At 41.2% G+C, this 12552-nt stretch overlaps 1 protein-coding gene across 3 annotated transcripts in view; it reads right to left on the bottom strand.

Moving 5' to 3' along the window:
* The window catches only part of Faf2 (Fas associated factor family member 2), a 62752-nt gene continuing 50200 nt past the window's right edge, over nucleotides 1-12552 (bottom strand). For all 3 annotated transcript variants that reach the window (XM_004836336.3, XM_021239211.2, XM_087194821.1), the window contains 7 exons: nucleotides 12264-12402; nucleotides 10581-10666; nucleotides 10226-10317; nucleotides 8559-8736; nucleotides 3649-3820; nucleotides 3085-3228; nucleotides 1-827 (listed from right to left, as the gene is read on the bottom strand). In XM_004836336.3, coding sequence (XP_004836393.1) covers nucleotides 645-827; nucleotides 3085-3228; nucleotides 3649-3820; nucleotides 8559-8736; nucleotides 10226-10317; nucleotides 10581-10666; nucleotides 12264-12402 — 994 coding nt within the window. In that variant the 3' untranslated portion in view covers nucleotides 1-644. The remainder of the gene's footprint in view (nucleotides 828-3084; nucleotides 3229-3648; nucleotides 3821-8558; nucleotides 8737-10225; nucleotides 10318-10580; nucleotides 10667-12263; nucleotides 12403-12552) is intronic.

Consider the following 12552-nt stretch of genomic DNA (forward strand, 5'->3'; position numbering starts at 1 on the left):
AATGGCAAAAATAAGCACAAACCAGCCTGGCCACCTTTATTACACTATTGTGGGCTAAGGAGCCCATGGCATGAACTCATGGGTTTAAGAATTGGCTTTTATGAAATAAAGTTAAGGAAAAAATATACCTGTGTCAGCCTCATTCCTTTGGTCATTACAAAGCAACATAAACAATTAAAATTATTCATAGGGCAGTTCAAGGAACATCCCTGATCTGTGCTTTCTCTTTCCCCTCTTCTCAAGAGGTGCGAGAAGGAAGTCCGCAGGAGATGCAGCTGTAGCTGGTTGATGGAGGTTTTTCACTTTCATTTGCCATAAAAGTAAGAATGAATAAAAGTAGTGGGAATGTCCCCTACCCCAACTGGAACAATGGATGGGCTGGAGGTGAAGAGTCTCTGTTCACTGAAGGTGTGCGGTGAGGAGGCTGTAGGGAGGGGTGGAGAGGGTACTTTCACTGCTAGCCTTGCGCACGCACAGGTCGTTGCTCTTGCAGGCAGCATGGTTTCTGACTCTTCCTTAGGATGCAGCAGTCTTTTAAAAAAAATATTGTATTATAATAATAATATGAATATCTCTCTTTTTTGTTTTGTTTTTTTCATTTCTTTTAGGGATTGGGGTGTGGGAGGGAAGAGGAAGAAAAAGTGTCATTCGTCTGTTAGGTCCTGAACAAAGAGAACTTCTGTGTGGCTGAGTCCCGCCTCTTGCAGCGTAGGGGGGTTTGGCCATTCCTCTGAAGGAACACAGGGTAGTACCCGCCTGGGAAAATTGGCTTCAATCTGAAATTTTTCAGGGCTTTCCTTCAAGGAGAATAAGAAGTCGTGGATTACCTGAAGAGGTCATACAGAAAAAGAATGGCAGTGAGAAAGACACACATACACTATTATAAAGTCTAATATCCCCCCATTCTCCCCAGAATGATTCTGAGACATGAAGCAGTCACAGCACCCTGGAATTCTACCTCAAGTGCTTCCATTTCCAAGGACAAATACAGTATGTAAGGCAGCCCTGTTAAAGAAATTACACAAGCCCAACACTAGCCCTACCCTGAACTGATTTATCTGCTTCTTTGATAACTTGTCTGATATAAAACTCAAGTTTTTCTTAGAAATAACCACCACTGGATGTGGTGGCACATGCCTGTAATCCCAGCAGTTGGGAGGCTAAGGCAGGAGGATCACCGTGAGTTTGAGGCCAGCCTGGGCTACACAGTGAGTTCAAGGCCAGCCTGAATTAGATAACAAGACCCTGTCTCAAAATACACACACATACACACACACACACACACAAACACACGACCCCTATTTTTAAAAATACAAAGTTGAGATGTGAGCACTTACCTCAGTATAAACATATAAATGAGAGACCAAAAAAAAGAAGCTATTTCTTTCTCTCACAAAGGTGACTCAACTTTTACTCTGCATTAGTTCTTTGAGTCTTACTCCCTACTGCCCAGTAGTAAATTCCATGAATTCTAAAACCATGTCTCATTTGTATAATCCCTAACTAGTGTCTAAAACAGAACATGACATATCCTCAGTTTAAAATACTATAGGGCAGTGACGATGAACCTTTTAGAACTTTCAATGATACAAACAGCACACTGCAGCACAGGTTTGCCACCACTGCTACAGGGCATATTGTATTTCCATTTTACAGATGGGAAATCTGAGATCTGGCAAAAGATTCTATAATGTGCCCAATGTTCTCTAGTTAAACAAGGAAAAGCAGGGCTGGGGATTTAGCTCAGTGGTTTCGCCGCCTGCTGCGCAAGCACAAGGACCCAAGTTCAATCCCCAGTACCAAAAAAAACAAGGAAAAGCAATGACTACTACTCAGCCTCACTTGACAATAGTGCATACTCATTTCTATTGCAATGTCTCCTCTTGGTTTTTTTTTTTTTTTTGGTACCGGGGACTGAACTCGGGACCTTGTGCTTACCAGGCAGACACCAGAACCACTGAGCTAAATCCCCAGCCCTGTTTTTTTTTTTTGTACTGGGGATAGAACTTGGGTCCTTGCGCCTGCAAGGCAGGTGGTGGAACCACTGAGCTAAATTCCTGGCCCTTCCTCTTGATTATTTTTTGTGATCAGAGAATCTACCACAGTTGTCAATATGGAAAAACAACATACTAACTCTTAATATAAACAGAACTTTTCTTTTGGGTATAAATACCCAAATAGCATTTGAGCACTCATGTTATGAGCCAGGTACAATGTAACACTATCTATCTGTCTGTCTGTCTATCGAGACAGGGTCTCATTATGTAGTTGAGGCTGGTCTTCTTGAACTATGTAGCCCAGGCTGGCCTCAAAATCATGGTGATTGTCTTGCTTCAGCCTCTCGAGTGCTAGGGATTATAGCTGTGTGCCACCACATCCAGCCTATTACACTAATTTTACAGATGAAAAAACTGAGCACTGAGATTACGTAAACTTCCAAGGAAATACATCCAGCAACCCTGGAAGAATAAGAACCCAAATTCTTATTCTGTGAGACTCTGAGAGTCTCTGCTTTTAACTATTTCCCTATGGAAATGACATACAGAAATGATCCCATACAGACATATGGAAATGATCCCAAACATACAAGGTACCCTCAGGAAGTGAGGCTTATGTGCTAAGTTGGTAGTAAGGGAGAGATCCAGACTACACTTGCACTGATATTCAAATGTGTAATTCAGTGCTTCTAGGTTACTGGGGAGCTCTCTCTACAGAGGAAAGGGTTCTGATGGGATTCTGAAGCCAATGCCAAAAGAGAGCACAAGAGAGCCTCCAATCCTCAAACAAACATTGCTTTTGTGGGACTTCTTTATAAGGTTTTTTTTTTTTTTTGCTTAGTGGAATGCAAACATGATGAAAGAAAACCCTAAAAACTGCTTTGAGCTGACAGCCCAAACTGAAGGAACTCTCAGTTCAATGTACTCTTCTTGGTGTCACACTTGTCTCTTCCTTCCCTGTCCAACAGAGCATTGCTGACACCAACAGCACTGTCCAGAGTCTGTCAGAGGTTCTACAGTCCAGTCCAGATGCTATAAACTACAGTCCAGATGCTATAAACACTTCACCCACTTAGGTGATCCTTACTGTTAGAGACTGTGAAAAATGGAATCGTCTTTCTACTCGGGTATCATTGGGTAATTTGAAAATGATCTTGACACTTTCAGGGTCATCTGCGGAAGGCTCAGGAGGAAGGCACTCCAACTTCCTTTCCTTTTCCTCCTGCAAGTTCTGCAGACAAAAAGCAAAGATGAGATCATGGCTCAAAGAGAGACACAGGATCGTGTAGGTTTATGTGTACATTCAGAAGAAAATGTAATGACTGATCACTATAAGGAAAAACATGCTGCCGAGACACCAGAAACAATTCTGTTGCACCACGTATGTACTGTTTACTGAACGTGCCCTGTATTTAACCATTTGAGGAAAAAGGGAATGACTAAAGGACACTGGTGGTTAAGTGGTAATAGGCAGTGAAACAAGATCATGAAATAGAATATTTACCAGCTTCACTGGTACTATGAATAAGGTGAAGAAAATTAATCACTCATAGTACCAATATAGATTTTTTTCCTTTCATACTTAAGCAAAGACAAAGATGGCTAAGTCTCAGCGGTTTAGGGATCACGGAACAGAAGCACAGTCCATCACCTGCCGCCGTCTCTCCTCTGCCAGCTTCTGTTGCTGCACCTCCTCTTCCTTCCGTCGCTTCCGCTCCCGTTCCTCCCGCTTCTTCCTTTCTTTCTCCTGGTCAGCTCTGAGAGAGGCCAGGTATGCTTCATCCTGCTGTTGTCTTAGCACCTGGGTCTGGTTCCTTTCTTCTCTGTGGACAGATCAAAAGCATAAAAAAGAAAACAGCAATTTCACAAAGCTCTGTTTTCTTTTGAGGTCCTGGGGATGTAACCGAGCCTTGTGCATGCTATCAAGCATTCTACCCTGAGCCATATCTTCAGTCCTCTGTTTTCTCACACAGGGTAAAAATGTTGATCTCCTGAGGGAGTCCAAAAACAGAGCATGGCAGAATCGGAATGAACCATCTCATCTCATTCCTCAAGTTAATCTGGCAGAAACAGAAATGGCAACTTTTTTCCTCTCAACTTTTTTGTGGAGACAGGGTCTTTATGTAGCCCAGGCTGGCCTCAAACATGTGGTGATCCTCCTGCCTCAGCCTCCCAAGTGCTGGGATTATAGCACCACACCTAACCCTCTCCCTAACTTTTCATTATCTTTTTTATAACACTGTTATTTTTATGAAGTGATCATCAACATCACATTTTTATAGTAAATACCATTTCAGATTATCGCACTTTTGTTTTTTTTGTTGTTTTTGGTACCGGAGGGAGATGGAACTCGGGACCTTGTGCTTGAGAGGCAGGTGCTGGAACCACTGAGCTAAATCCCTGGCCCTATCCCACTTTTGTATATGTTTTCATTTAAAAAAAACAAAACAAAACTGCCAGGCTCAGTAGCACATGCCTGTAATTTTAACACTCAGGAGTCTGAAGCAGGATGACTGCCATGAGATTTGAGGCCGGCCTGTGCTACATAGTTAGGTTCAAGGTCACCCTGAACTACACAGCAAGACCCTGTTTCTAAAAACCAAAAATAAAAATTACACACACATTACAGAAGAGTATTTTTCCCCCCAGTACTGGGGACTGAACTCAGGGTCTTTGTACTGGATTATATACCCAGTCCTTTAAATTTTTCTTTTATTATACTTTTTATTTTATTTTTTATTTATTTTTTTTAACCAGGGATAGAACTCGGGTCCTTGCGCTTGCGCAGCAGGTGGCAAAACCACTGAGCTAAATCCCCGGCTTTTTTCTTTTATTTTGAGGTAGGGGTCTTGTGCTAAGTTTTGTTAAGTTGCCCATGCTGGGCGTGAACTTGGGATCTTTCTGCTTCAGTTTCCCACACTGTAGAAGATTTGAAAACTCCAGAGAACATGTTATTTAGAATTCCACTAACCACAGGTAAATACCATAAAATTTTGATGTATTTTCTATTTTTTCCTCTTTTCTCCTACAGTTTGTTTCATTTTCTCTTAGCAAGAACAATGTTGAATAGACATGTTTAATTTTCTTTAAAACTTTAGATAAAATTTACAAGCACTGAACTGCACAGATCTTAAATGTGCAATTCAATGAGTTTAAATAAATGTAATCATGCAACCACCACTTCAATGAAGACAAAATATTCCAACACCCCAGAATGTCCTCTCTGCTATATATTTTTTCAAATTGCTGGAGTATAAACCCAGCGCCTTGACAGGTGTGGTGGCACATGCCTATAATCCTAGCACTTGGGAGACTGAGGGTTGGCAGCCTGGACTTCATAGTGAGTTCAAGGTCAGCCTGAATTATACAGCAAGATCCTGACTCAAAAATGGAAAAACAACAAAAAAAACCCCACATAAATAAACAAACAAAACCAGAGCCTTGCTTTACCTGTCAGCTACACCCTGAATCCTTCTATACCTTTCTTATGATTTTGGGGACTGATCCCAGGGCTTCATGCACGCTAGGCAAGTACTTTACCACTGAAGCATAACCTGGACCCAACCTATATCCTTCTTACATGGTTGAAATTATACTATATTTATAAAGACTTTATCTTGCAGTTTTCTAACATATAATAAGCAGTTTCTCATATCACAAAAGCTTCCCATAAATTTATGTACAATTTTCCTGAGGGCATTTTGGCACAATAAACAAAATACTTCCATACACTTATATTGTTTAACACAGAAATTATACTTCCGGGAATTTTTTGGTTTTCGTTTTCTGAGACAGGGTCTCCCTATGTAGTGCAGGCTGGCCTTGTACTCAAGATGATCTTTCTTCCTCAGCCTCTGAGTGCTGGGACTACAGGCATGTGCCACCATGTCCAGCTAAATTATAGTACAGTTAGGTAATAGAGTGCTATGCAATAACTTCTTTTTTTTTTTTGGTACCAGGAATCAAACTCTGGACCTTGCGCTTGCAAGGCAGGTGCTGGAACCACTGAGCTAAATCCCCGGCCCAATAATTTCTTTTTGGTATTGGGGATCGAACTTATGACCTTGTGCTTGCAAGGCAGGCGTGGTGCCACTGAACTAAATCCCCAGATATGCAATCATTTTTAAAATGTGACAAAATAATACTTAATGAAGAGGGGGACTAGGACTGTAGCTCAGTGGTAGGGTGCATGCTGCTAAGCATGCAGGATACCCTTGGTTCAATCCTCAGCACTGTAAAAAATAAAACAATAATATTTAATGATGAAGGAACATGCTGTGCATGTAAAAAGCTTATACAATAGTATCTCAATTTTACAAAAAGGATGACATTACCAACACACACACACACACACACGCATAACATACACCCACCCTCCATATGCGCACACACACACACACACACACACACACACACAAATTTTTTAACAGTACTGGGGATTGAACCCAGGGCCTCATGTATGCTAGGCAAGTACTCTACTGATGAGCTATGTCCCCAGGAGCAACCCTTTTTTATAGTTTTATTTTGAAATAGGTCTTGCTAAGTTGTCAAGGCCGGCCTTGAACTTGCAATTCTCTTGCCTCAGCTTCCTGAGTAGCTGGGATTATAGGTATGCATCATCACAACCATTTTGGTTTTTGTTTGTATTTCCTGGCTTTTAACTCCTTCCCTAAGGCAGGCTATAGAACCAGTATTTGTCTACCCCAAGGTAGGTCATGATTTTTTTTTTTTTTTCGGTGGTACCAGGGACTGAACTCAGAACTTTGTGCTTGCCAGGCAGGAGTGGCGCCCCTGAGCTACATCCCCGGCCCCTGGTAGGTCATGATTTAATCTTCTCCTACCTTTCTATCATTGGAACTGACAAAATGGAATTCTCTGATCTTCCCTTGTCTGACAGTATGTCATAAATTGTAAGAACCCTGTATTTCAGAAGAGGTCTTGCCCCATACTCAAGAGGAATAAATGCTGTAGAGGAAAGACATGAAAACCCTGAAACAGACAAGCCTTGCTGGGTTTCCTCAACAAATCCATTAGCATTGGATCACAATCATTTTATCCAATCACATTTCTATATGGTTGTCCATACTTCAATCATGGTGACACAATAAAGTCTCCCAAAAGAAACCTGGATATTTCTAGAGGGTGGTGTGCCCAAAGAGGGCATGGAAGCCCCACAACCCTTCCCATATGCCTTACCCTATCCAGCTCTTCATCTATAGCTTCTATAGAAAGCTAAGTGGTTTCCTGAGTTTTATGAGCTGCCTGAACAAATTAAACCCAAGGTGGGGGTTGTAGCAATTTTGATTTATAGTTCCAGAAATAGAGGAAAACAACCTGAAGCTTGTGACTGGTATCTAAAGTAAGTAGGTGGCAGTCTCGGGAATGTAGCCCTCAACCGGTGGGATCTGACATAATATCCAGGTAGACAGTGTCAGAAATTAGTGGACACTCAGTTGGTGTTCAATTCTTTAGAATTAACTGTTTGCTTGGTGGATGGAGGGGAAATATCTGGTATCAGAAATGATCTGTTCTGTAAAAGTATGGTAGAAATTAAGCTTCAGTTTTCTCTTACTCAAGTTTTTATCAAGAGTATGTACCATAAAGGTGAGTGTATGTATTTATAATATTAAAAAGAAACAGGGCCAGGGATGTAGCTCAGTGGCACTGTGTCTGCCTCGCAAGCACAAGGTCCTGAGTTTGATCCCCAGTACCAAAGAAAGAGGGCGGGGGGAGAAAGAAGAGGAAAAGAAATATACTACAGCAGTGATGGTGAACCTTTTGGAAACCAAGTGCCCAAACTGCAACCCAAATCCCACTTATTTATTACAAAGTGCCAACACTGAAATTAAACCTCAATACTGAGGTTTTAGTTTAGAAAAAAACAACTGTTATCCAATGCGTGGCTGCTGAGATGACCTGGCTTGCATGCAGAGAGGGCTCTGTGTGCCTGCTGTAGCACATGTGCCACAGGTTCATCACCAGTGTACTACAATATTAAGAGATGGTAGGCACATGCCTGTAATTGTAATCCCAGTTACTTGTAAGGCCATGATAGGAGGATTGTCAAGGCAGCCTGGGCATCTGAGAGAGACTATCCCCCCAAAAATGCTGGTGATACAGCTCACTGGTAGACCACTTGCCTAGCATGTATGAGTCCCTAAATACAATCCCAAGTATGAGTGTTTAATTTCTTCTTTGTACTTTTCCACTTTTTTCAAGTTTTTGGTAATTAATGCACATAATTCACATAAGGAGGGGTAAAGTTATAACCATGCCACATTTTTTACATTTTAGTTCTTTATATGAAGTTCAGCTACTCTAAATGACATATCAGTCATTCCTGAAGATAAAGCCTATCTTTATTTTGATTTACATCCCTTAAGAATGGATGATTTGACATAGAATAATTTAGGTCAAAACATGCAAGTATCTTGATACCTAGTGGGCAAGGCTTTTAAAGTTGCCTAAGATAGGGAAAAAAGCAAGGGGTTTGTGGAACCTCGGGTCAACTCTCCAAATACACAACTGGTCTCTTCCTTTCAGAAAGGAACTCTCTTGTACCTTTCTAGTCGTTCTGACACCAGGTATGTCTGGTTTGCATCCATAATAAATGTCAGCTGGTTAATGAGGTCATCAGGTTGAATGAGGCCTTCTAGCCGCCCCACCACAGTCATCCTCCGATCCTTCAGCATAATCATGGCCAGGAATGGATAGGTATTCTCTCGTAAAGCCTGTGAGACTGACAAAAAGATCCAAGAAATCAAGAGCGGGACTTGAGGATGAAAGAGATACCTCTTAGACTTTCCCAAAAGAGAGAGAGAATTCTTTAATCTTAGCTGGGAAAGAAGGGAGGTGTTGTTTATTCTCTGCCTATCCTTTTTAGCTGCTAGTGGCTTAGTCTTCCCTTTGTTACAGGTGTCCCTAAACCTAGGTGCTTAATTAGAACAGGACAGGCTTTTCTGGTGGGGTGTGGTTGTACTGCTGGGAGAGGTTGCACAGGTCAAAGACAATGTGTACTTAGTGGTAGGAAAAGCATAGCTCTCCCTAAATGAGAGGTCAAGCCTAAAAACAGACAAAGTTGCAGGTCTTAGCTTGATGCTGCAGGCGAAGATCTCCACCATAATCTTTTCTTTCTTCCTGTTGCCTAATCCCTTCCTTACCTTCATGTCTACTATTTAATAGTTTCTTTTTTTTGGTACCAGGATTGAACTCAGGACCTTGAGCTTAGTGAGGCAGGTTCGGTGTCACTGAGCTACATCCCCAGCCCTCCCCTCATGTCTATTTCTAGCCCTAAAAAGGCCATCTTTCTGCTCCAAAGGACCTAAGGAAGTTGTTCCTTATGGTGTGAATGAGATTTTATACATTTTTATAAAACATATTCTTAGTGTCCTTTTTCCACACTCCCAACCCTTCAAAACTTTATTGGAATGACAAAATGGATGCTGCAGGAACTTAGATGTTTAACAAACAAGAGTAAAGTTTTAGATTCCAGGATGCAGGGGAAACACCTGGTGCATCTTTCAGTTTCAAGATCTAGCACGATGCCAGGCATGCCAACCTACATTGTGCGGATGCTGGACACAGTAGCTGCAAAAGGACTGCATTTGTCCTCACTGTACATCTTTGTATCTTCTAAGGATTTCTAAAAATACTTATCTACAATTAAGTTATTGTCAGCAAAGAAGTGAACTTTCTGAATCTGTATCAGCGCTCAAAAAGATTTTTTTTTTTTTTTTTTTTTTTGGTACCAGGGATTGAACTCAGGTCTTTGTGCTGGTGAGGCAGGCAGCAGAACCACTAAGCTAAATCCCCGGCCCCAACACTCAAAAAGAGTACTCAAACAACTCACTCCCTTTGCTAGAAACTCTGTTAAAATTGCTGATGAGGAGAATAAACTCTTCAGTAAAAGGCCCATTAAGATCAAAGCCATGCTGCTAGACTTTTTAAAATAGGCCTCTGGCAATGGTAAACTATAAAAAATGGGCCTTAAAGCCTGTCAGACCTAATCCTGCTCTAAAATTTGCTGTGTAATTTCAGGCCTGCGGCTTAAACTCTCTGAGCCTGTATCCTAAATCATAATATAGAGGTAATACAATCCTCATCTTTTAGGGCTAAGATTAAATAATATAAAAACTACAACTAGCATCGTTACAAAAGACATGGTCGTGTAACAAAACCTTTCGAAGACATTGTGACAATCTCAATGAGGCAAAAGAAACACAACTTACCCCTGTATCCTTCAGGCTTGTTTGTAGAACATGCCCAGAAGAGCATCCTAGTATTTATTAGTGAAATGACTTCAGGTGCACAGAGTGTATTGCTAGGGAAAAGGATGAAAAGGACATTAACAACTTGCTGACTATAAACTGTCAGAAAGGATGGAAAAGAGAAAGAAATGGCAGGCATGGTGGCACACACCTAAAATCCCAGCACTCAGGAGGCTGAGACAGAAGAATTTCTGTGAGTTCGAGGCCAGCCTGGGTTACATAGTGAGTTCAAGGCCAGCCTGAACTGCATTAGTGAGGTCCTGTCTTGGAAAAAAAAAAAAAGAGAAAGAGAGAAATAAATGATTAATCAACTTACCGACAAAACTCATCAGAGTCCTGGTGGTCATCTCCATGAAGATAAACCAGAAGAAAGCGAAGCTCACGCTTGGCATCATTAAGTGCCTGTGTGAAACAGAAGACCATAAGTTAGTATAAAGTCTGTGCCCTGAGCTTTTACTTAGGCTAAGGGTCCCAACAGACACAGTTATGTATTTAGGATCGAAAAGAGAAACAGAAAAAAATGATAAGCAAGAAACAAGAAAACTTCTGGGTTTCTATCTTTACACTTTTGGCATTTTTCTCACTACACAAAGTTTATGCTAATAAACTTAAATGAATTAAAGTATTTTAGAATTGTTAGGATTTTAATTGTATCAGCTACATGAGAATAGACAAGCTGACACATACAGGTCCCCAGTAAATCACAGAAATGCCAGATGTTCCTAGTCTAAAGGAAGACAAAGGCAGGAGAATCTGACCATGTAAAATGAAAGGTGAACATTCTGCCACTCCACAGCTACAATTTCCTTGTAAATAAATAACTGTGAAGATGAGCCAGACTTCAGGCCACATACCAGGTAGGAATGAAGGACTATGGGACCCAAAGATATTCTAAGTACTAGTTTAGAAGATCTCCAAAGACAAAGCTAGTGTCCAGGACTCTTGTGTATACTTCTGCATGTGCGTACTCCTAAGCATCTTACATTTTAACATTTTCTGCATGTCCCGTGGTGGTCACCCTTAAAATCAGGGCAAAGAGAGTACATGAGAGGTGCTTATCTTACTTATCTCTATCTCCAGCACAAGTGTCTTAATGCTACGTAGTAGGTACTTTATGTTTGTTGAGTGGGGTGGCAGCAGCCAATCAGGACACTGATTGTGAGATAAAGGGGAAAAAAAGAGAGATAAAGCAGATAAGGGAAAAACAAGGACAAGCGTTTTCTCTTTGTCCAGAAAGATTCAGGAATCCTGGAGGCTGCGGAATAGAATCATCCTTTTTTGCCAACTTGCACAGTGTTAATTCTCTAATTTTCTGTAACAAACTAGAAATACACCTAACACCCAGAGAAATCTGATTTCTTCCGGAGAGGTGATTAGCAAAGGTCTGTGTGGCTTAGGCTGAATGAATGAGCTATCTCGAGTCTATAGTCTACATCCTTATTCAACTCTGTAAGGAATTAGAAAAGATTTAGGCTTTTGCCTTGAAGACATGTACAGTCTGGCAAAGCAGATAAGACATGAACGTAAGTAACTATGAGGAGAAATGTGAAGTTGCTATAAAAAAAAAAGCTATGGAAGAACAAAAACATAAATATTGTAGGTTGCAAAGTAGCACAGAATAAGGCACAACAATCAGAATGGTTGGAAAAGGGTTGTGGCATGAGCTGTTTGAAGGATGGGCAAGATTCCAGTTAGCCAAAATGTGAGGAAGGCATTCCAGGTGTAGGGAAGAGCAAAAGCAAAGGTACAGTGGTAGAAAAGTACAGTGCTGAGGGAAGGACTTAGCTGGAATCTAGGATATAAGGAAATAAGTTATATAGAAAAGACCTCAAAAGACAGTTACGATTAGATCAAGGAGGGTCCAGCTTTTTTTCCCCCTGTTAGCAATGAAGAGTTAAGGTTTCTGAATAAAAGAATGACATGATCAGTGCTGGGCTATGCTTTCCTTTGAGAACAGAATCATAGCAGTAAGTTTGTATCTATACGGTTTGGCACTGACCTGGCTGTAGGTTCCCTGGTAGAAGACAGGGTGTGCCCTCCCATATTTCTCTTCAAAAGAGTGCATAAATGAAACAATGTCCCCAACGGGGTCAGTGACCCGGCTGCGAGGGTCAGGCCGTATAAAACGAAGAGCAAACCTGGGGAGGAAGGAATAAATATCACATAAATCCAGCTTACTGTAGTGCATATGGAGTGGGCCAGTTTGTACAGATTCCTGTAACAGAGCCAGAGGCATGGCACCAAAGGGAGGTAAAGGGTCTATGAATGGACCATCAAACCCGAGAGTA

The sequence above is a fragment of the Heterocephalus glaber genome, unplaced genomic scaffold (assembly GCF_053883595.1).
Source record: "Heterocephalus glaber isolate CG9 unplaced genomic scaffold, H.glaber_assembly_v1.0 deba00001606, whole genome shotgun sequence".
NCBI lineage: Eukaryota > Metazoa > Chordata > Mammalia > Rodentia > Bathyergidae > Heterocephalus > Heterocephalus glaber.